Source organism: Phodopus roborovskii, unplaced genomic scaffold, assembly GCF_943737965.1.
Source record: "Phodopus roborovskii unplaced genomic scaffold, PHOROB, whole genome shotgun sequence".
In the NCBI taxonomy this organism is placed as follows: Eukaryota; Metazoa; Chordata; class Mammalia; order Rodentia; family Cricetidae; genus Phodopus; species Phodopus roborovskii.
Window position 1 is genome coordinate 50477855 of NW_026126511.1, and position 25057 is coordinate 50502911.

General features: G+C 44.4%; 1 protein-coding gene and 1 pseudogene across 1 annotated transcript in view; both read right to left on the reverse strand.

Annotated features, from left to right (window-relative positions):
- Positions 1-1241: 1241 nt before the first annotated feature.
- Positions 1242-7947, reverse strand: LOC127230054 (60S ribosomal protein L15-like; annotated as a pseudogene).
- A 15543-nt stretch (positions 7948-23490) lies between these two features.
- Positions 23491-25057, reverse strand: part of Fam124a (family with sequence similarity 124 member A) — a 49007-nt gene continuing 47440 nt past the window's right edge. The window contains exon 4 of the mRNA XM_051195553.1: positions 23491-24504. Coding sequence (XP_051051510.1) covers positions 23713-24504 — 792 coding nt within the window. The 3' untranslated portion in view covers positions 23491-23712. The remainder of the gene's footprint in view (positions 24505-25057) is intronic.

The following is a 25057-nucleotide window of genomic DNA, read 5'->3' on the forward strand; positions in this document are numbered from 1 at the left end:
AGGGTTCCATTGAGAAGAATGCTATGAAGATAATAATGCATAAAGAACAACGGGGTTGTGAGCGTACTGAAAACTGAAAAACCGGGTTTTGATTTTCTGAACATTGTGCTCCATGAGGATAGAGAAGGTTCTCATTTACAGCTGTATTGCTAATTCTGAGAAGAGAATCTTGCCCGTGGAAGGCCCTCAACACATACTGGATGATTGATTTATTGGAGGAATGACTGCTAGTTGTCTATCTGTCACTATGATAAATATCTGAGCTAATCAGATTGATGGATTAATTTCACAACTTCAGAGTTTGGGTCTATGGGGAGGTAGAAGACCATGGTAAGAGTGTGCGGCATAACAAAGCCAAAGCCATTCACCTTATAGCTAGAAGTGAAAAAGAAAGAGAAAGAGGTTGAGTCCAATGACTAAAGGCCTCCAGCTGGGCCTCTACTTCTTAAAGTTTTCACTATCACCTTCTAGTCCAAGTTGGTGACCAAGCTTTTAACACAGACTTTGGGACCACATTTCTGATCCAAACTAAAGCAAGATAGGAAAACGAATGTGTTTTGGTTTTGGTTTCTGAGGTAGGATCCCATGTAACCTAGACAAATCTCATGCTCACCATATGCCCCATGCTGGTCTTGAACTCCCTCTTTCTTCCTGTGCTACTCAAGCTTCTGGGGTTAGAGACATGTAAGAAGGTTGAACATTTTAATGCTTGGTCCCCCCATCCTCCATGTCAAGGAGTTCAAAGCACTAACTACACTTTACTTTTGACTCTGAGCCCTTTTCCCTTTGAGATGAGAAAAGAGAAGGCATTTGGACCATTGCACAGATAAGAATAGACACATACTTTCAGAAGCTTTATCCTTAGATATTCAGGTGTGGTCATCATGAAGTGGGTTCTCGTGGCCCTTTCCCAGGCTCTGTAGGGGTGAGAGAGCCACTTTGCTGGTAGGACAACGTATGCTCTCTGCCCACACAGGTCTGCCAGAGGCAGCTCTTGTCCTAGACTTGGACTCTGGATCCTGAAACTGACCCTTCCTCTTATGTCTCAGGCCTGGGGTTTATCCAGATTCCATGGGATGGGAGGGTTTTTCAGGGGCTAGGGCACTAAAACTCAGAGTTCTCAGAAACTCTATGCTTTGGTTTCTAAACTCAGGAGTTAACAGGGAGACCTGGGTCAGGGACATGTCAGCAGTGATGACAGATTGCTTCTCTCAAGAGGCCGAGGTGAGAGGGGACAGAGCTCAGGTTTCCCAGTGGTCCCCCGGGTGAGTCAGTGAACCAGTTATGATGGCTGCCACATGGCTGCTGACCAAGTCATCTGGATCACAGCTCTGTAATATTTTGAACCACAGTCTCACAATCTCTGAAACAGGAAAATAAACGAATGAAAGGGGCAACAGGAAAACACACTGTAACCAATAAGTTTGACAAACACATGTTTGAATTTTATAATTGAGCCAACTTTTATTTTGAGGCACCATGTGAAATCTTTCAGAGGTTTTCATTTAACAGTTGCAATCTTTTGTTGGCTGGGTCGTGTTCCTTGTGGTCATCAAAGAAACAATTTACTAACACAGTTCTTCTCATGCACCCATTGGCTACTTCATTTTCTTTTTCTGGGAGGGATATTGATGCTTGTGCGCTGAAGGGGAAGTTCAAAGACAGATGTGTGTGCAAAGCAGTGTGTGCCTCTGTGCTCTGGCATTGACTCTGGCCAGTGGGTGGCATGACCTCAGGAGGAGCTAAAGTATACAAGCCCAGGAGGAATAGGGGAGGGACCTCCAACTACATGGCTATGGGAAAGTCACTATCTCCACTGGGATGTTTTCTGCTGAAGCCTTTTGGTGGCTGGGAGAGAACCCACACCCCTGTAGATAGTCCTCGCCTATGCTCTATAAGAAAGATCATAGCCTCAGAGTGAACTTGGGTGGAATCAGGCGTCTATTAGTCATTGGGACTCTAGGAGAAGTATTGGATGTTGCTATGTCTCCCCCTGGGAAGGAATTTTGGCAACACTATATTCTCTGTGGAAAGTGTATTGGTCTGGGAGGAAGAGAGGGGAGAGGGAAGATGGTGGGGAACCAGGAAAGCCAGTGGTTTAAGCCCAGTCTCCAAGTCCAACAGACTCAAGACTCAAGGATAGCTAGAGTTCAGTTCAAGTCCTGAGGCAGGAAAAGACCCAAACTAAACTTCAGATAGGTCGCCATTCCCTCTTACTTCTCATTCCCCAGAGTCTGGCTGATCATATCAGCTCTGTCTGCATCAGGGAGGGTCATCTGCTTTCCACTGTGGGCAAGTTCTAATCTCCAGCTCACCCAGAGCACTTTCTCAGGCACCCCTGCAATAATGCTGGCCAAATGTCTGGGTGCCACATGGCCAAAGCAAGTGTGTAAATTAGTCATCATAGTAAGGGATGGTACAGGTAGCAAATCTCAAGTTCTGAAACTTAAGGCTCTGGGGGATAGTTGGCCCTGATAGTAGTCATTGTAAGTGGCTCGGACAAGGGAAAATGTACCATTAATGGGAGATGTGGGCTGGTGAGCTGGCTCAGTGGGCAAAGGAGAAGGATGGCGACTCTAGATTGAAGGCTGAGGCTGGCTGGCTCTGTAAAGTGCCCTTTGAGTCATTGTGCACAGGCCTTAGCACTTATGAGGCAGCAGGGATAAAACTTTGATTTTAACCACTTACCATGTCAAGTGGCCATGGGCTGGAGCCAACAGAACATGAGAAACGAGAAATGCCTGTCCAGGATAAAATAGCTGTCTTGAGGGGAGATGCACATGCTGAGTGTCTATGTGAGGTCCTATAACTGTAGGGTCTACAAGGGCTGTGCAAAGACAGAAGGCACACTTTGTCAATCTGTTTATAATAACAATACTGCTGGGAGTTAGGAATGATCTCCCGTTGCTAGAGATGTGGGAACTTAGGAACATCTCTCTATTTTTCTCTCTGTTGCTGTCTGTTCCCCATTACATCAACCTTCCCTTGTTCCCTCTTTCTTTCCATTTTTCTTTCTTTCATCAAAAAACAACAAACAAAAAGTACAGAGCACCTCCCATGTGCCAGGCTGTGCTAAGAGCCAAAATCAGCAGAGACACATTTGTTTGTGTCTTCTCAGGCATCTACAGCCCAGTGGTAGCATGGGGAGCAGCACCCACACAGCAGCATTCAAAGCCATGGCCTCTGCTGGGGTGGTTAAAAAAAAGTGAGAAAATATCAGTGGTGGCTTTCCTCTAGCTGTGGTGTCAATTAAAGCCACTCAACTGGTGGGAATCAAACCCTGTCTCTTGAGGCTAGGTTGTTGCTTGCTATATAGCAATGATTCTCAACCTGTGGGTCATGATCCCCTTTGAGGACACATATCAGATATGCTGCATGTTGGATATTTACATTTTGACCCATAACAGTAGCAAAATTACAGTTATGAAGTAGCAACAAAATAATTGATGATTGGGGGTCACCACAACATGAGTAACTGTATTAAAGGGTCACAGCATTAGGACAGTTGCGAATCGCTGCTATGTGGTAAGGAAGGGAAGACTTGAATATCATCCTGGGCAAGTTAGAATGAGGCAAATAAACAGAGAACAATGTTCTAGAGCTGTGACTGTGGTGTGTGAAACCCTCCCCTCCACCCTGAGCTGGGTGCTGTTAAGAGCAGACACTGGATTGTAGCTGTCTAGCTCATGTTAGTCAGACTTGGTCCTCAAGGACATGAATCTTTCACCAAGTACAGAATCTCAGCAGAGTGTGACCTTTCATATACTGTTCCTAGAGTGCCCCAGGGAACTATGAGGAAATGGGAGAGGGTTGGGCACATCATATTTCTTCATCATGCATTATGTTGGAAATGAACTTGAGGAGGGCACCATCTCTCATCTCAAAGACTTAGAATTTTTATTGGAAAGGTAGGCCTGATAAGAGTTAACAACACAAAAGTATTATTCATTCTCTCTATTAGTGAATTCATTAAAACTATTATCTCTCAAGTGTGGATTTTGGACTAAGGCGCTTGGGCGAGTACAGGGTACTGGGGGGAAGTTCACACATTGTTCATCCCTTTGAGTTGAAGGTGAGGGAGACAGACACACATGATCTTTCTAACTGCAGGGCCATGCATGGGACGCCTACCTCAACAAGATAGAGTGAAGCAGAAGATGGCTCCTAGAAGTGATTGAGATGGGAAGGGAGTGGTCCAGTGAGGGGACCTGTTTCTTCACAGGGAAGATCAGCCTGCTGCAGAGGGTGTAAGCCCTGGCTCTGTCACATTGCATGGGAGATGAATCTGGGGAAATAGGCTGGGAAACAGCTTCCCAGACACAAGGTAGTCTGCAGCAGCCCATGCCACATAGGAAGCTGGCATGGAACTATTTGTGGTGCTCAGCAGGGACAGAAGCAAGTCACAGAAGAATCCCAAGGAGTAATAATACTTGATTCTGCCTAGAAAGGTGGGGGGTCAGGCATCATCCAGAAGTTTCTGGGAAGGATGGAGTGGGGTGCAGATATACTCCAGGGAAAGAAGAACTACTCACATATCCTCAAGGGCATGAATGTATATGGGGTGATCAGTTTTGACTGGCATAGTTACAAAACTTCTTCATCACCTGGCATAGCCTAACCAGGGTTAGCCCCTGTACCAAGGTGTCTATCACAGAACCTAGATGTCTGGGCTCAGCTTAATGTTATGGGCAATACCTGGTCCATACCGGCCTGTTAGTGTGTTACTCTTTAGACCAGTGGTTCTCAACCTGTAGGTTGCGACCCTGTTAGTGATCACATATCCTATATATCAGATATTTACATCATGATTCATAACAGTATCAAAATTACAGCTATGAAATAATTTTATGGTTAGGGTCACCACAACATGTAAAATTTCATTAAATGGTCGCATTGATAGGAAGGCTGAGAACCATTGGTAGGGATACAAGCTGAGGGTTTCCCAGGCTAGCTCTCAGTGCTGAGCCCTAGTTAGAGCTGAGTTCCAGCATGATGCCCCTGGAGCAGACAGATATTGTGGATCTTTGACTGTCATTGTTAATAGTGAGTCTTTCTCTGTTTTGCCAGTTGGCTCCATAATAATCACACATAGACTTATTATTAATTATGAAAGCTCTGCCAACAGCTTAGGCTTGTTCCTAACTAACTCCTAACTTAAATGAACCAATTTCTATTAATTTATGTGCTGCCACGTGGCTCATAGCTTGTTAGCTCTCTTACATGTCATGCTTCCTCTGTGTCTGCTGGCGACTCCTGGTGTCTCTGCCTTTCTTCCCAGCATTTCCTCTGCCTCCCAAAATCCTGCATAGATACTGACCATTTAACTTTTTATTAAACCAATCAAAGTGACATATGTTCACACAGTGTAAAGGAATATTTCACAACAGTTATTCTTTTTTTTTTTTTTTTTTTGAACCCTGGTTATTCAGTGCTGCAGAATTCTCCAAGCTTGTCCTTCTAAAATAATCCCTTGTATCTGCCATTAAATGGACTTTCATTATTTCTACCTCAAATTATAATTTGAATTTAAGTCCAGCTCCTCATCCACCTTCTCAGACAGTTACTAGGTATTGTGGCCCCATGGGGGGTGGGAACAGGCTGTTCCCAAGGTGTAATGCAGGCATGGTCAGGTTGCTATGGAGGAGAGAAGGGTAAGTAGAAGAAGCCAAGATAAGCATGATCATGCCATCCTGCGCACCCTCTAGTTACGGATATGACTTTGAGTGTGTGCCAACATTCCAATTCCAGCTCATCGTGACTTTTAGAATTCCTTGTTGGTTAGGAGTCTACCTCCTCCCTGGGGCTTAGAAGAAAGCTAGAGCATCACGCATTCTGGGTGCATTATACAGTTAACAATTTGCACATGAAGATTTTAGATGCTTTCTCTCTGCTATGAATGAAGTCCACATGATCTCCAGTCTGTTTCTATGGTTTCCGTCCTCTGCTCAGATACATTAATCAGCCTGTCAGTTTATTATGGATTTTGGTGCCTTTTTCTCCCTTCAAATCCGAGTCCATATTAATTTAGTTTTCATTTCAACACTGTTTAAAAATAGAACAAACTTGTTTTGACTAGCATACAATCAAATGCTTGATGTTGAAAGAATTTACCTCAGCAGTTTAGATCTGCATCGTCTTTCTCTTGTCATTCTGAGATGTTGCTGTGTTCCACTGCCTCAGAGCAAGGTGAGTCAGCCTCGGTTGTCTCTGTGATACTCCAGGCCAGCCAGTTACCTCAGTTATTGGTTTCCCAAGCTCAAAGATGCACCTGCCCCACCCCCAAGGGCGACCTGAGCAGACATGCCTTTTTAGAGGAAAGATGAGATGTACCATTTTTATTTGTTCCTAAAGAGTCCAGTGTCCTCATCCAAAGATGCTGGGGTTGTCACTTGGTACTGCTCCAAAGAGCCCAAGCCTTCAATCCAGCTGCTGCTGTTGAGCTTGCCAACCCTCCCCAGTGTGCCAGTGCTGGACACAACACTATAGTGTTTCTGGCAGGAATTCTTGTTCCCCCAGTGCCCAGTGTGCTGCAGAAGTTAAGAATACAAGCCTTGGGGCCAGACCTGGGATGGACTCCTAGTGTCTCTTAATGGCTATAAAGGCTTGCATAAAGGCTTGCATCACCACCTTCTTCCTGGCTTCCTCAAGCCCCAAATTCTTACTTATATGATTAGGAGAACAAAGATCTCTCATTTAAGGTTTCTAGGAGGTTCCGTGAAGATGACCCACTGACGTAGAATAGAGATTGCACTGACAGTGGCTTCTGCTATCTCTAATACCCTTTGCTATCATTTGGGTCTTGGATGTCACCTAGATATCCATGGGATAAAGGTTTTGCCTCATAGTGGTGCTGCTAGTAGGTGGCACAATTTTTAAGAGATAGGGTCCTTTAAGAGGTCATTAGGGTATGCCCCTAAGGAGGCTGTGGCCTCTTGCCCTCCTTTTCCTCCTCTTTTGCTTTCAGGCCATGAGGTGAGAAGCTTTCTCTACAGTGTCGTTCTATTGTTCTCTCTCTCTCTCTCTCTCTCTCTCTCTCTCTCTCTCTCTGTGTCTTGACGGTGCTAAATTGTTTATTGGGTATGAAATTTTACAATCATCGGGTATATAACGGTAGAGCTGCAGAGTGTTGCACCTTCTCCAGGCTGCACGACGAGAGCCACCCATAGTGTGGTGGAACTTGTGGTCCTTTCCAAGGCCACGCACTGCTCTTGCAGCCAGCAGATGTCAGCCCACACATCTCTCTGTGCTTGTGAACTGGTTTGGTGATCCACTGAGTGGCAGGGTTCCTTCTGATAGCTTTATGGAATGGGTCAATGAGGATAACTTCAAAAAACTTATCGTGGAATCTTCGTGGAATCTTCACCAAGCCAGTAAGAATTGAGGACTCTCAAAACCCCACAATGACCGCCTCTCCTCAGCAACAGACTGAAGGCAAACTTTAGCTGGTAAACACCATGATGGACGGGCTTGCCCTAAGTTGCACCCTTAGGGACTGGGCGTTTGCGGCCACCACGGCGGACACGAATCCTGTATATGACATAACTTTGCTTGGCCTCGTACCCCAGCCTTCGCACTTTATCGGGCCGGGTGGGGTGGGGAGCCCTGTGCAGCGCAGAGAGCTGGCGGTATTGCCAGCACTGGACCCTCAGCAAAAAGCGCATCACGTCTGACGGACTGCTTCTTCCTCCATAGCTCCTGGATGTACTTGTATGCACCCGTCTTGGCTCACCTGCCTACCTGATGGCTGCTGCCAGAGGAAAGGCCACTTATACTCTTAAGGGAAGCCTGAAACTGATGGGGGACTCCCCCTCTCCTAGAGCATGGGTTGAAGCCTCTAAAGCCTTTCATGTGTTTGTTTCATCACAGGGACCCCTTTCTCTTTATAGGTGGTTTGTTTTAGGAATTTTGTGAGACTGACCAAAAGCCAATGCCTACCACTGGTGACATGTTCCCTATGCCTAGTGTTGTGTTGTTGCTGGCCTAAACTTCTCCATTTCCTTTGACTGTTTTGAGACAAAAAAGGCCAGGCCTCCTGATTCTCCTGCTCAGCCTCCTAAATGCTGGGGTGTAAGCCTGGCTGATTTCTTAATTTTCAAAAAGCACACCTACTACATGCTGGCTACTTTGTTAAACATTTCTGTACACTCCTCAGTTTTCTTCCCACAGCAGCACTGTATGAAGGCACTCCCTCTCCTCTGCGAAGGGATTACCAGTCATCTGTGAAGGAATTCCCACTCCTCTGTGACAAAGGAGGCCCTAGAGACTCAGTGGTTGAAGCCTGGTCATACAGCTGTCAAGGACAGGGTCAGTTGTCATTCTGGTCTCTGCCTTTTGTTTTTATTACATTTTTGAAGACTGTAAACCTCATCAGCCTCAACTTTATAGTCTGCTTTGTGGACAGGAAACCTCTGCAATGCTTTGGTTCGGTTAACTACTGCAAGGTGGCTGCTTGAACAACAGGAACATATCTCCCTCTCCTAGAGTCTAGAGTCTCAGATAACAGTGTTGGCAACATGTGTTTATTATAAGGACACACTGTTCACCTTGCAAATGGTGTCCTCTCCCTGGGTCCTCACATGGTCATTTCTCCTTAAGTGCCCATGTCCCTATCTTTTCTAATAGAACACAGTCATACTGGATTTGCCTCATTTTAGGGTTACTAGCTTCCTAAAGGCTCTCTCCAAATGAGGTTATGTTCTGAGGTCCAGAGCATTAATTAGGGCATTAGTAGACACACTGGTATACCAAAGAGGACTTGCTATAAATACACCAACAATCATTGTCACTTTTATACTTGATGCTGTCATAAGAGCCTGTTTCTCAGCATGACTAGGTGGGCTGATATATGAACTTGACATGGGCCTCGTATGACACATATGAGTTGTTAAAATAGACCATAGACTGATGGAATAAAAGGAAGGCGCTGTTAGTAGTTGTAGTAATTATTTATAGTCTGTACACACACACAAACACACATACACAATGTGTAGCATATATATTAATATACATAGGGACTGCAGTTCACATATATGTATCTAGAGAGTCATATACAGTGACAATAGCCTATGTGTTTTGTATTCATACATACAGTATGTGTGTATTGCTATGTCTTTAGCAGTGTGATGGCTGTAGCATGTATTATATGTCATATATGTATATACCTATATGAGCATACAGTATACACATGTATACAGTCTATTTGTGGTAGCATCTCTAGTAATTATGGTGCAGTCCTTAGGCTACTGGGGATGTCTTCCTTTCTGATCATAACTCATCATTAAGGCCCTGACATGGTTTTGCCTCATTTCCAGCTCCATGCACTGCAGTTTCCTTAGAGCTTTAAAGCCACCAAGTATACCTCATTTTGCTGTAATGACAGCCCCAGGAAGAGCACAGATTGGATTAGCACACAGCACTGTTATTTCAGCACCCTGGGGAGTCACAGCTGTGACTCACAGCTGTGAAAAGCAGCTTCAGTCCCATTTACTTTCTTTAAATCAACAATGACCTAAACAAATGGACCCCAATGCCCAAGAAATGCAGCTGGAGTCAGTGTTCTGAAAACTGAAGGCACACAGGACAGAATGAAAATTTTATGGCTGCAAACAGCTGAAGTTGCAAGCCAGAATTTATTGATTTGTCAGTGTAGCCCTCCAGAGCTCAAATTCCTCACAGAAACTGCCAAATTGTTTCATTGTGGTAGCTATCCCGGTCTCCCTAACTTTCTCATGTTGAAGTTTGTGCATCTGTTTTTCATGTAACATTTTCAAGTCAAACCAGCCCAATCAGGAGCTCCTGATAGGAGTGAGGTGCAATGTAGACTTCCTAAGGAATTCATAGAATAGCAAAGCAGTCATATGCTTCCAGCAGCCCCGGAGGGGCACTAAGGAAGCGGGAAGTATGGGGTACGCAGATGGAAAGGAGAGGTGAATTCTGCTACAAGTGTGAGGCGTCATCAGAGAGACTTCATCTCCTCCTGGAGAGAATATGGGACCTGGCTGGGTCATCTCAGATTTTATTGCTTCCTTTGCTGGGATTATGCAGGGTGAGAGAGGGGTGTAACATGAAAAAAAAAAAAAATAAAAGACCTAGAGACTGATATTGGGGTTCAAACTTCAAGCTGAAGGTCAGAAAAGAAAAGTAGTGGGCCATTAGTTCTTACCATTACCTCAGGCTGAATGGGCTGATCCTGCTGCCTCTCCTCAGCATGGCTGGAGAACCCTGAGACTTCAGTGTCTTTCTATCCTTGATGTGGCTGGAGGATGAATGTCGATACTGAGTCCTTGTTTCTGTCCTACATACCTCTCCTGAGTCCTAGGATTAAAGGTGTCAACTATAATTCTCTTTTAGACTGATTCACTCTTGTATAGATCTGGGTGGTCTTGAACTCACAGAGATCCCTCTACCTCTTACTCCTGAGTCCTAAAATTAAAGGTGTACCACCACCTTCTAGCTTCTGGTTGCTAGGATTAAAGGTGTATATCAGGCTTGTATGCCTTGTGGCTGACTTTGCTTTCTGAATCCTCAGGCAAGCTTTAATATGTCATAAATAATGTAGCACTACAAGGGGAATGCATCCAAAAGAAGCATGTTGCTGTTGTACTTGAGAGCAATGGTAATGCTAGTGAGGAGAAGACATCGTGAGGCAAAGCTCTGCACAGATGGAAAAAAAAAAAAAAAGAAGAAGCCGAAATGAAACATAGTGGATCTCTGTCTTCTCAGAGAAGTAGAACCTATCTACGCCAAACACAGGCCAGGGGCAGAGTCCGGTGCTGTAAGAGAAACCCTGCTAGATACGTGGCCCTTGCAGTAACACACTAACCAAATGGTGATCGGAGAAGATGAGTGGGTCTCATTTCAGATATGAACATTTTTATTTTGCCGACGTGAAATTTGACAATTTCTTGACTGTAATTGATTAGTTTGCTTACTTTCTGCTTTATGAATGATTTAAAATAGTTTCAAGTTTACTGTTTATTTATGTATTATCAATCCACTTTCACGGATTGTGGCTCTTATTTGTTGGAACATGGTTTAATGACGTCTTAAAATGTTGTGCTCACACTCTAAGCACTCTGGGGGCTGAAGCAGAGGGATTGCTACCTAAGGACCAGACAGTGCTGCACAGTGCATTTGAGATGAGGCTGGGTTCCATAGTGAGAACTTACCTTTTTTAAAGATTAAGTTTAGATGTTAGTGAATTGCTCACTAAAATAATTAAAAATAAATGTATGCTGTCTCCTGTATAGCTTTTTATATCATAAAATGTGTATGTATGTGACGCTTTCTCTGCTTCTTATGTTGTTACTATGTTCAATTTAAAAGAAGAACATTTTTATTTATGTGAGTCTACGCCACATGTATGCATCTGCCTGAGGAGGCTAAAAACAGTGTGTTGGATCTCCTGGAGATGGAGTTACAGGCCTGTGAGTGGCCTCATATGGGTGCTAGGAAAATAACTGTACTTCTGTGTTAACTACTGAACCATCTCTCTAGATGCAACTATGTTCAATGGTGTATTTACTGGAACTTCCAGTGCCTAAACCGAAGGATCCTTGGAAAGTCAAGATGGTTGACACTTTAGGTGGTAATACCTTATGTGCCAGAAAAGCCAGAGTCCAATACACATGTATTATATCCTTCCCTACATTGGGTCATATTTATCAGCCTCTCTTGTGTCTCAGTAGGGCCACTTGATAGTCTCATCAATGGCTATAGTATGCTTTCTCCTCTTCCTCTCTATAATTTTTGAGTAAACATCCAAAGCAATCCTGGAAATGCTAAAACTTCTGGTTATTTGAGCTTTTGAATGACTGCATGTGGCTGATATGATGCTTAATTTTCACTGTTAACTTAATTGGATTTAAAATCACCAGGGAAGATACCTCTGGAATGTCTACATTTACAGAGAGATTTAACTGGGACGGGAAGAACCATCCTAAACGTGAGTAGCACCACCCCATCATCATCCCAGTGCCCAGCCCTGGTGAGGAGCCTGGGAGAAGGTGGGTGACCAGTGGCATGTATCCATTTCTGCTTCCTGTCCTGTTCTTCTGAGATCGGAGAGACAAGCTAGCAACACATTCCTGCTGGAGCTGCCTCCTGCCAGGCCTTCTCTGCAATGATGGACTGTAGCTCCTCAAACTGCGGATTCAAATTAACCCAATCTCCATTAAATTGTTTCTAGTCAGATTTTTAATCCTAGCAGTGAGAAAAGTAATGCAGGATTGTCCCTATTTCCAAATCCACCCTGTCATCATTGCTATGGAGCATCATACAATCAAGGAACAAACTTTGAATGTATTAAACTAGTGAGATGTCCTAGTCTGAGATGAGCATCAGTTATTATAATTAACAAGTACATCCAACCTTGAGAGCCATACTCTTGCCTAGTCTTATCTATTCTCATTACCATCTAATGCAAGCACTGTTTAACTATACCATGATTTCATGGCCACCTTTTGATCTACATTTGCAATTGCATATGGAGCTTAGAGAGAAGATCAAGACGTCCTGAATAGATGCAAACTCAATCTGGGCCATGGCCAAGAATTCTCAGAAAATAATAGCTACAATGTCCATAGGGGATGGGTTCCTGGCAGGTTTCTGTGTGAGAGGAGTTTGGGGTGAAGATAGAATATGAGGTCATCGAACATAATTGTTTTCCTTCTGTTCAACCAACAACATTTGTTATCCCTTTCCTCAAGCTCATGAAAACTGTATTGAGTGTCTCTGGATTCCAAATTTGCATTTCTTTGGAAAGCTAAGGTGAAGTGGCAGTGTTGGAATCCTGAAAGACTTAAGGACTTCTGCAGTCAGAATTGCACTTAGACTCTTACAAGCAGGGGTGAGGTTGGTGGTAAGATCTACACTTATCTGTGGGTATAGAAGTGATAGAAGTGTTAAGAATGCATCAGGAATTTTTTGGGTTTAGGTAAGTGGCAGTGGTAGTTCCTCCTCTAAGATTCATGATTTCATTAACCATGTGTAGTTGGCTGAGCTTACAGTATCAGGCATGATTTTCCTCCTGTCAAGTAGGCCCCAACCCCAATTAGTCAGCAAAATATAGGTGCCACTATTGCATTTTCAAGGGTGTATTGCCATGTTGGTCATGGTTCATCACTGGAAGGACTATAGATTGTTTTCCTTCCTTAGCTGTTTGCATAGCTATACCCATGAAATCTTAACAACACATTGCCTACGGAAGACCCAAACAATTTCACCAACAGTGGTTGTCCTAGTTAGGGTTTCTATTGCTGTGAAGAGACACCACGACCATGGCAACCTTAGAAGAAAAACATTTAATTGGGGCTATCTTACATTTCAGAGGTTTAGTTCATTATCTTCCTGGTGGCATGCAGGCAGACATGGTGCTGGGGAAGGAGCTAAGAATTCTACATTTTGATCTGTAGGCAGCAGAAGCAACTGTGTGTCACACTGAGCATAGCTTGAGCAAAGGAGACCTTGAAGCCTACCCTCACAGTTACACTCTTCCTTCAAGAAGGCCACACCTATGCCAACAAAAAGCCACACATTCTAAACGTGTCACTCTCTATGGGACCATTTTCTTTCAAGCCACACCACATTCCACTAACCCTGGCTCCCATAGGCTTGTAGCCATATCATAATGCAAAAATGCAGTCAGTCCAACTTCAAGTCCCTCTAGTTTATAACGGTCTCACATTTATTTAAAAGTCTAAAGTTCAAAGTCTTCTGAGATTCATGCAGTCTCTTAACTGTATCCCCTATAAAATCAAAAAGTATATCACATACTTCCTGTATTTATTGACACAGTATATACATTACCATTCCAAAACATAGGGAAGGGAGCATAGAGAAGAAAACTGAATCAAAGCAAGACCAAAAACCAGCTGGGAAAACTCCAAACTCTGCATCTTTGTGTCTGATGTCAAAGCGCTCTACAGATCTCCAACTCCTTTCAGCTTTGCTGACTGCAACATTCTTCTTTCTTTTGGGCTGTTTCCATCTCCTATTCGAAGCTCTCCTCAGCAGGTATCCATGGCTCTGGCATCTCCACCATCTTGGGGTCTCCAGGGCAATCCAGGCTTTACTTCTAAGGCTGAGCAGCTGCTCGGAGAATTGGTTCCTCTGCAGTGCAAAATCCTTCAAGGAGATTGTTTTTATAATTGCTTTTATAACTTCCAAGGGAAAGGGGGGAAATGCCTTCTCATAAAAGCAAATGGATTCAGTCTCGCTCAGGGAGCACACCTCCTACCCAGCAGGTACCCAAACCCAGAGGGTCCTTCATTTTCCCAGCTGGGCGTTTAAGGAGGAAGGAGGGACTCAGGGTCTCTTCCCTCACAGGGGCATGCAGTCTCCTTTTATCCTGAGATTCATTTGGAGGGAGACAACTATGTTCAAGAAAATGTAAAAGATTCAAACTTCAGATGGAACTTAACTCAAGCTGTATTTTTATTAAGGTGACTTTCACAGTTCTTCTTAGAACCAAGTCTCTTTGCTTACACAGTGCTATTCCAGCCACAAAGAGAAGCTTTCACACCAGTTAGGACTAAGCTCGGCCGAAACAGAAATCTGACCACAGTAGCAAAAGCAGAGAGATTGTCCTCATTTAACAAAAGCTGAATGTTTGTGCAGTCCAGGACCTCTCCAGGTCCTTCTGATTTCTGGCTCCTCCTTTCTTAGCATAGACTGACTCTGTCCCAAGTGGTGGGAGGACTGTTCCTCTATTGTCCTTGTCCCAAAGGTGCAGGCTAGGAAAATGACTAAATAGGCAAAATACAGCAAGGCAGAGTCATGATCTAGCACCCACAACCTGGGCATCCAGAAAATGGACTGAAAACTTGTCTACACCCAGAAGCAAGTACATGGATGATACTGTTAGCTTTCTCCTTCATTGCTAAATCTCTGAAGCATCCTTCAGTCAACGAAAGGGAAACTGGCTTGGTGCACATGTCAGTAGCTGGGGGAGCCGGGGAGTTGGAGTTTAGTTTTGCTTTGTTCAGATTGTGACTTTGCCCTGATTCTTCTCTCTTGAAGTAAGTACATATTTAATTTATTTCTCATTTTACAGAGCCTGTACTTGAGACACCGAATTTTTAAAAAGAGATTTTAGGCTTTAAGAGAAACTTTAACCTTTTTTTTCTTTTTAAAGATTGAATGTAAAGTGTTTGAGTTTTGAAGACTGTGGGACTTTTTAAGTTTGTGAAATGTTTTATATTGTGATATTGATATTGATATTAATAGTAATGTGTCATTTTGGGGGGCAAATAAGAAAGGAAAGGTTGTAGCTTAGTAATGATGCTTTTGTGTGTCAAGCTGGCAAGGGGTCAACTTGACACAAGCTAAAGTCATCTGAGAGGAGGGAACCTCAATTGAGAAAATGTCTCCATAAGGTTGAGCTGTAGGCAAGCCTGTAGGGCATTTTCCTAATTAATGATTGATGGGGAAGGCCCAGCCCATTGTATGTGGTACCAACCCTGGGCTGGTCCTGGATTCTATAAGAAGGCGGGCTGAGCAAGCCAGTAAGCACCACTTCTTCCTGGCTTCTGCCTCCAGGAACCTGTCCTGTTTCAGTTCCTGTCCTAACTTCCTTCAACGATGGACCACACGAGTAAGTACAAGTCAAATAAACCCTTTCTTCTCCAACTTGCTTTTTGGTTATGGTGTTTCACTGTAGCAAAAGAAACCCTAACTAAGACAGTTATCAAGGAGTTCAGGAAAGGCTTTTGGAAAGAAGGTGTGCAAAATACTTAAAGATTGGGTGCATGCATAGATGACAGAAGTAGGTGGATGTTAGGACCATGAAGACTTGGCCCCAAGGACTGTGTACTAGGAGATCAAGAACACATCTCCTAGTGACATGAGATAGTGGGCATGATTCTCAAGCGACAGATCAGAGGTTAAAAGCACACCTCAGTCATCTATGCATGTATGGTGTATATACACAGGTGTATTTGTGCTTGTGTATATGTATGTGTATGTACATATACATTTGTGTGTATGTGTATTTATAGTTCTGTAAAACTGCTTCTCTTTCCCTTTTTTCTGGCTTTCAGGACATTCAATTGGAGCATTATAATTTCCTCTATATTAGATATATTTGTATACTCCACTTTTGGTCCTGACTTTACATTTCTTTTTTTTTTTTTTTTTTTTTTTTTTAATTATTTATTTCGAGTCAGGGTCTCATTGTGTAGCTTCAGCTGGACTGGAGCTCGATATGTAGACCAAGTTGGCCTTGAACTCATAGACAGCTGCTTGCTCCTGTTTCTGCCTTTGTCTCCCCAGTGTTTGGATTAAAATCCTGCACCACCACCCCTGCACCACAGTGTTTTTAAACATCAAAGTTGTTGCAGGTAGAGAACAAAACTGATTGCCTCTACCCAACATTAGTTTCTTTTTTTTTTTTAATGCATATAGAGTATTTTTTATTTAATTTTATATAACAAAGTCCAATTAAATGAAAACAAACATTTATACACAATATTTGGGAATTTGGGCGTCGTTCTTTCCAAACTACTTCCTGCTGGTAAGGGGCGCTGTCTTGGGGGATTCGAAGAAGATTCAGATATCCTAGCTGTAGTCTGTAGGGCTGTTTTGTCCAGCTGTTTGGAATGTAGGATCAGCTTGTACTCTGTTTCAGGCGGTCTGGTGTGATCAAACCACATTAGTCTGGAAGGAATCCACATCTTTTCATTTTCTGTGGAAACAAAAATAGAAATACTTTTCCCCAGTAACTTGTTCTTCAACTTAAATTTTGGAGTCAAAGCGTTTTTTTTTTTTTTTTTAATTTATTATTTTACATGTCGATCCCAGTTCCCTCTCCCTCCCTCCCTCCCTCCCCCCAAGCCCTCCCTCCCTCCTTCCCTCCCTTTTGCCCTCTCTACCCTCTCCCATGCACTCTAAACACCCTCCCCTCCCAACCCCCCACCACAATACCATATGTAGGGGAATGCCATCCAGTTGGGGTCATGTAGATCTGACAGGTCCTGTGAAGTAGGGACTAGGGCTTCTCTCCTATCTCTAGAATAAGGCAGTTATCCCTCCATGGGGGATATGTTTGCAAAGTCCTTTTGTGCACCAGGGATACATCCTGGCTCCACTGTCTGAGGTCTCTTAGACTGCTCAGACCTTCTGGCTGAGACCCATATTCAGGGGGGTCCGAGTCAGTCCCCTGTTGGCTTCCCAGCTATCAGTCTAGTGGCCCTTAGCTCCTCCTTGTTCAGGTAAGCTGTCTCTATGTACTTCTACCGCATGGTCTTGTCCTCTCCATCTGCTTCTGGGTTCTAGTTTGACTCAGTGTTTATGTATGGGTGTTTGCTCCTGTTTTCAACAGGCATTAGTTGAGGACTCCATGGAGAAGTTAGTTGTTGATCTCACTCTCCGGGAAGGGCATTTATGATAGCCTTTCCACGGAAGCTGAGATTGTTAGTTGGGAGCAGTCTTGTAGTTCCCTCGACCTTTCTTTGTGTTCAACTTTATCTTCAAACCAATATTGGCTCCCTCTTTTATGTTCTCTCTCTCTGTCTCTGTCTCTCTCTCTCTTTCCTATTTTCCATTCCTAACCAGGCTCAATCCTCCTGGTCGCACATGCCTTCCTCTCCTCCTCCCTCTCATTTTCTCCTACTTCTCTCTCCATTAGCTGTCCTCCCCCACTATACCTGAGGTCTGGGGGACTTGTCCCTTCCCAGTTCTGTGAGGGACTTTATATGAATCTCTTAGAATACAACTTGTATCCTAGTTCCTCTGGTGATGTGAATTATAGGCTGGTGATCATTTGATCTAGGTCTAAAATCCATATATGAGTGAGTACATACTGTGTTCCTCTTTTTGTGACTGGGTTACCTCATTCAGGATGGTTTCTTCAAGTGCCATCCACTTGCCTGCGAATTTCAAGATACCATTATTTTTTTCTGCAGAGTAGTATTCCATTGTGTAGATGTGCCACATCTTCATTAACCATTCTTCAATTGACGGGCATCTAGGTTGCTTCCAGGTTCTTGCTATTACAAATAGTGCTGCTATGAACATAGTTGAACAGATGTCTTTGTTGCATTGATGTGAATCCTTTGGGTATATGCCTAAGAGAGGGGATTGCCGGGTCCTGTGGTAAACTAATTCCCATTTTCCTGAGGAACCGCCATACTGATCTCCAAAGTGGCTGTATGAGTTTGCACTCCCACCAGCAGTGGAGGAGTGTTCCACTTTCTCCACATCCTCTCCAACATAAGTCATCACTGGTGTTTCTAATTTTAGCCATTCTGGCAGGGGTAAGATGGTATCTCAAAGTTGTTTTGATTTGCATTTCCCTGATAGCTAAGGATGTGGAGCATTTTCTTAAGTGTCTTTCAGCCTTTTTGATTTCCTCCATTGAGAATTCTTTCTTCAGTTCTGTACCCCATTTTTTAATAGGGTTATTTGGTGTTTTGTTGACTAGTTTCTTGAGTTCTTTGTATATTTTGGAGATCAGCCCTTTGTCGGATATAGGATTAGTGAAAATCTTTTCCCAGTCAGTGGGCTGCCATTTGGTCTTGTCAACTGTGTCCTTTGCCTTACAGAAGCTTCTAAGTTTGAAGAGGTCCCATTTATTAATTGTTTCTTTCAGTGTCTGTGCCCCTGGAGTTATGTTCAAGAAGCGGTCTCCTATACCAATTTGTTCAAGGGTACCTCCTACTTTCTCTTCTAAGAGGTTCAATGTGGCTGGATTGATGTTGAGGTCTTTGATCCATTTGGACTTGAGTTTTGTGCATGGCGACAGACATGGGTCTATCTGCAGTCTTCTACACACCCTCATCCAATTGTGCCAGCACCATTTGTTGAAGATGCTGTCTTTGCCCCATTGTATAATTTTAGCTGTTTTCTGACTTTACATTTCTATTTACATAGTTTAACTTGTCCCAGTACTTTATAGTAAAACAAAATAGAAAGTGAACCTGAGAATAATACATGGAAGAGAAATGCCTTCTCCTTTTTCTGATAGATGAAATCATCTTGCTTGAAAGGGGCTCTGGGTCTGCCGTGTTTGGTAGCGGTGGCCTCCAGGTGGCACCAGAGCCCTCCTTCAGGGAGGCCCCATGGCCTGTGTCTCCTGCAGACCTGCAGGGGCCATTTCTAGCAGGCTGTCCAGCAGCTCTGCGCTCAGGGCACATATGACTTAAGGGGGCTCCAGGTTTCTGCCAGACACAAAATGTATATGGTTTTTGTCACAGATATTCCCAAAGGAATGGAGTTGATGGGAGGGGGCTAGTTCAGGCACCTGGAGGTGGGGCTTTGTCCCTGTTCTGGTTAGCTTTTTGTCAGTGTCACACATTCCAGTGTCACTTGGGAAGTGGGAAAAACCTCTGTGAGAAACCTCCATCAGATGCCCGAAGGCAAGTCTGTGGGACATTTCCTTGATTAACGATTAATGATTAATGTAGGAGGGCTCAGCCCACTGTGGGCCGTGGGTGGTATAAGAGAGCAGGTTGAGTAAGCAGTGGAGAGCAAGGCAGTAAGCGGCAGCTCTCCATGGCCTCTGCGTCAGCTCCCGCCTCCAGGTTCCTGCCTTGGGTTGCTACCTTGAGGTCTCTTTATGATGGGCTATGATTGGAATGCATAAGCCAAATAATCCCTTTCCTCCCAGGTTGCTTTTGGTCGTCATGGTTATTACAGTAATAGAATGCTACTAAGACAGTCCCAAGTGGAACATTCAGGGAGGGTAGGGGCCACCAGGTAGAGAACTTTCATGGTCACCAACTGTTCCTTGAGCGCCTGTCTGAAAGAAATATATTACTTCTGGTAGCGGCATGCCACCTCTACAAAAGAAAAGTGACTGGAGCTCTCACTGAAGAGGGTGCCAATGCTACTGCTTGTTGTTTGCCTGCGTTATTTACTAGGAGGGACTATGGCATTTAGAGCCATTTTGTAACTAGCCTTCTATGTCCCCAAACGAGAAGAAGCCTTTGGTAAAAACTGGAACAATATGCTGATATATAATTTTTATATTCAGTTTCCTGACCCTTCCTAAATCCATTTGTTGCAACAATTAATGGTGACAAAGTGTATTTCCCCTGATAATTTTTTTCCAACATTAGCTTCGCCTGTTATTCTCTTGAGCATTTCCAGGGGACACAGGAGAGGTGGAACACAGCAATGAGCAGACACAGGAAGCAATGGGGCAGGGGTGGGGGAGGGGGCGGCTGGGGTGCGGGAGGGCCTGCTGTGCACACTCCCAGAGCTCCCTTGGAGTTTACCAGCAGGACTGTTGTTGGTGCTGTAGTCCCGGTGTGCAATGGAGGATCATTCCATGGTTTGTTTGAATGTTTATTATTTTTAGATTTATTTATGTGCATGAGTGTTTTGCCTGTGTGTATGTATGTATGTATGCATACCACATATGTACCTGGTGTCTATGAAGGCCAGGAGAGGGATTCTGATGCCCTAGGTGGTTTTGAGCTACCATGTGAGTGCTGGGAACCAAACCCATGTCCTCTGAAAGAGGGACGAATGCTCTTAACCACTGAGCCATGCCTCCCTTGTTTTGTTTTTTGATGCTGGGATTGACCCCAGTGCCCCATGTATACCAGGTGAGTGGGTACCATTGAGCTGTGCCTACTGCCCTCCATGGTTGATTTGATTTGCTCTAAATTTCTTTTTTCTGTATTTCTGTGTGTCTGCTCAGGTGTCTGATAGCAGGCAGACTAGAGAATTCATCATTACACAAAGAAGGGGATAGAAAAACAGACATTTCTCCTGTTTTTCCAGGGAAAAAGAACATCAGCCATGTACTGAAGGCATTCTTGGTTAAAAATAGACATAGGCTCTTCTGGGGCACTCTAGATGGAGGAATCTGGCTATGATGGCCCTGCTTTTTGGGCCTTGAGACTCAAGTAACACCAGCACTAAAGCCAGCTTATTTCAACAAGTATCACCCCTCCCTCTGCCATAAAAGGGTCATCCTTGCCCCCATGAGTCACCCTGATACATATTTAAGCAACTCACACAACTCAAGGTGATTTTTGTAGTTTGTCAGTTCAGTTGGGGACACAATGAGAAATATTTGATGTCTAAAGCAAGTCACTAGGTAGTGCTTAGTGTAGAATAAAGTGACACCCTGAACAGTAACTAAAAATCAAGGCAAATAAGGAATGGAATGTAACAAGGCATTCACTCGCCAGCCCTTTGCTAGGAGTGGGGTGGTTTAAGGTTAAGGAGACAAGAGATTGAGTCTTACTAGACAACATAAATCAAGGAATAAAATGAATACTCTCTATATCATTGAGACTAATTTAAAAGAGAAATAGCTTATGTGATGACTCAATATTTTTCAGTTGAACAAATTTGTCACCTATTGGATTCCAGTATGTATCATAAGGTACAACTCTAAAAATCAGGACCGGGCTGGTGGACGTCAGGAGGGAGGCACTAGTTAGCACAGCCAAGCTTTTACAGAATGAAGCTGTGCCTGTGACCCCTCTGTAGACTCCCAGGGGAGCCTGGGAGTGGGCTGAATCAGAAGGGTGGCATTCACAAGCCTTTCTTCTATGTAGTCTCTCTAACATCGTTTTGGGATCACCGTTTGGTAGACAGGATGGTGAGGAGACATCTCTCATGCTGATATTGGAGTGGGGCTCAAACAATCCTCGGGGGCAAGTATACCAAAACAGCAGTACCGTGGAGAACAAAGACAGAAGCCATTATAGGGATGTAGGGCACACGCTTTCATTTGGCAGCGATGCACTGGCTTCCTGTCCTTAGAGGCCTGCCATGACCCCAGAGTTATTCTTGCTCCTTTCTGATGTATCTGTTTGATGCTATCAGCCACATTTCTGAGCTGGGGGTGGGCTGCAGGGATGCACTGGGAATCAGCTTGGTGGAAAAGCTTCTCCTTGCATTCCGAGCCTATGACTCTGAGAAGCCAAGTTTCTTTGTGTCCCTCATACCAGCAATGGCAGCAGTGCCGGCAGTGGCAGCATAGGATTGAAAAGTCTAAGCTGATGGCCAGCTGGAATCAATTGTCCACAGTCATCTATTTTGGGGGCTCCCCAACTGCCGCTTGAGCCAATACTGGCTGTAACCTGTTGTTAGAAATGAAGTTTGATTGCAATTCAGCCACTTCCAACCATTCATTATATATTTTATTTTTCATGCTACAATAGAAGCAATAGCAACATATTTAGATAAAGTTTAAAACATGATTGACAAAAGTTTAAAATATTTATTATCTAGCCCTTTTCAGAAGTTGGAATTAGAAGAGACCATGTTTTTATTTATATACACTGGAGCAGAATTCAGAGTCCTAGAAGTCAGAGCAAGGCAGAATCTCAGGCTCTCCTTGTGGTGATGGCAAACCCGATGCTGATGGATGCTGATGGATGACAAGAGAGCCTGAAGGCTGGAAAGTGTCTGAAGCTGCGTCTGAGCTGGTATAGGTCCTTCCAGAGAAAAAACTCGGCCATGAGTAATTTAGGCAAGAAGCACCGCGCTGGGCAGGCAACAGTCCATACCCAAGCTTTTCTTTCCCAAGGACAAATAGAGTGTAGGGACAGTTTGGCATTGCCACCAATGCCAGCACTTGGCATTGGTGAGGGTGGGTTGTAGACAGAGCCTCACCAGGAGGTCTAACCACCATTCACACAGTGGTGGTAAGGGACAACAGATGGAAAAGCTAGAGTGGCTGCAGCGCTGCTTTCCCTAAGGCTTCTGTGCACTGGGGGTTGGCTGTGTGGGGCAGCACTGCATGGAGTTTCCTGCTTTAGGGAGTGGGGCATTTGCTCACCCATACAATCAAAAGGCCAGCCAAAAATGTTTATGGGAGACAGCGCTACAAAAGATGGCTCTGGTCATTTGTGGAGAGAGGCATATGCAGCCCTTAAGAGTGTGCTTTTAAAAGTCAGTGAATCTCACACGTAATTCCTTAACATGCTTTATAACCCGTTCCTTGCAACTGCAGGCAATGAGTCCTTTTACACCAACCAGTCCAGAGGGGATGGTCTACAGATTTGCTTACTCCCATAAACCAGCTGTGGAAGAGTGTGCAAAACTAGGTGTCATGACTCAGAGTATTTTGTAAAGTGTGCAAGGCATTGGTTACTTGTGCTAAATCCTTACAAGGCTTATTAGCCAGTTGTGTGTAAACCCAGATGTTCAAGTGCTGAATGGCTCAGAGCAAGGCAGTCTGCTGGCAGATGGAGGTTGACAGCTGTCCTATGAAGCTACCACACCCACTGGGAGCAGGACATCAGGATTCCAGGGTCCTTGTGTGATTCTCTGTGGGGAACCAGGAAGGCATGCATTCTCTGCTTCACACTGAGCTCTGATAGGAAGGAGTCCCTTGGTGTCCTTTTCCTGTTTAAAATTTTGGCTTCAGTAATTTTAGTTTTACAGTATGAACAACTGTCAAGTCAACTCTAGCTTGAGTATGTTTTTTTTTTTCAAATAATTATATGAAGCATTAAATTGTATAATTGAGCATTTAAAATAGATTAAATAGATTTTATTATTTAAGTGTGTTGAAAATTTATTTGCATATAAATGTCAGCTTTTTTTCTCTTTTTTTCTGAGCCTTTAAAAATATGTCACCATTCAGTTAAGGATAGGCAGCATGGCTAACATGTTAATGATCTCCCAAGACAGATAATTAGGTTTTTGTCAGAGTTGGCAAATGGGACGGAGATCACCCTGTGAACCAAGGGCAATGGGCTGTGGTGCCCGAGTTTCTGTGACTGAGTCTGTCTGAAAACAAAGACATGCTCAGATGTAGAACTCCTCCATGTCATTATCCTCCGGGCCGACTGTTGCTGCAGGCAATAGCACATCTTGACCACCCTGTGTGGCTTTAGAGTCCTCACAAGGGAGTTGTGGGGATGACTCTGTGAGCAAGGAGACACCAGAAGCTGAGAGAGCAGCAGTAGTTATTTGTGAGGGGCTGGGAGAGCCTTTGGTGAAGACAGGGTGGGAATCGCAGGAGGTGTCTGGGCTCACCTCACTGGCAGCAGCCAGTGGTCCTTCCTCGGGACTCTTGGGTGCTGGCCAGTGGCTGCTACATCTCTTGGATGGGAGAGATGATGACTCCACAGTGTTGCAAAACCTACTGGGTGCAGAATATGCGGAGACCACAGACAGGTCTGAGGAGGACAGCTGCAGGCCTGTGTCCACATCTGTCTCCTGGGCCCCCTCTAAGTCATCAATGGACAGGAGGTTGCTGGGCCGCCACTCGGATGCACTGTGTCTCTGAGCACCAGTCAGTAGTGGCTGTGCTTCAGTTGGGGAGGGGCCTCCACTGGGCAAACAAAACAAAGACTTGCTCCTCTGGAAGGAGCAGGCAGGGTTGGAGGTGCTTGACTGTGGGGCACACCCCTGCTTGTTCCTGGGAAGCAGGGCCACCTGGCTAGACCCCAGGAACGGGCTGCTCCGTAGGGCTGTGTGACTGCTGCCCTGTGCTGTGCTTGGTGTGTCAATGGCTGTTGATGGAGTGGAATGAGGCTTCTCAGAGTGGTGGTGCACTCTCCTGCACTTGGGGACCTTCTTGTGTGTCCTCTGTGCCTGTGGAGAGAGGGCTCCATTAGTCAGAGGATATATGGGGGCTCACCATTAAATGTGGCATGAAACATATTGCCATTCATTGGGAACTTGCAACTCTCTCTGCCTAGGATGCTACCTCCAGGACTGAGAAATAGAGCTGGCTCCTTGTTGTGACAGGGAGTCGTATTGGGAAAAGTCACATGTGAGTGTGCTGAGGAATAAGGCCTGGATAAGCAGACAAATGGAGATGAGAATCCTTAGACGTCTCCTTGCACTCCTCAAAGCTCTGATACCTCTGTTTTGGCTCTCCAGCTCGGAGCGCACAGCAAGGCTTTAGCTGAGGGAAGGCTAAATGGCACCTACAACCTTTCACGTTTCTAAGGGTTTCTCATTCTTTGTGTTAGTCTGTTGGGTACATTCGCTTGTTGACTTTAATATGATTTCCTGTCACAATGAGGAACCAGTTGGACACCCCCCCCCTTGAGATATGCTCAGAACAATTGGAGATCACATCAGCAGGGACCAGATACCAGCACGAATGCTTCCCCAGGTGTCTTGTGACTCTTCCTGGAGG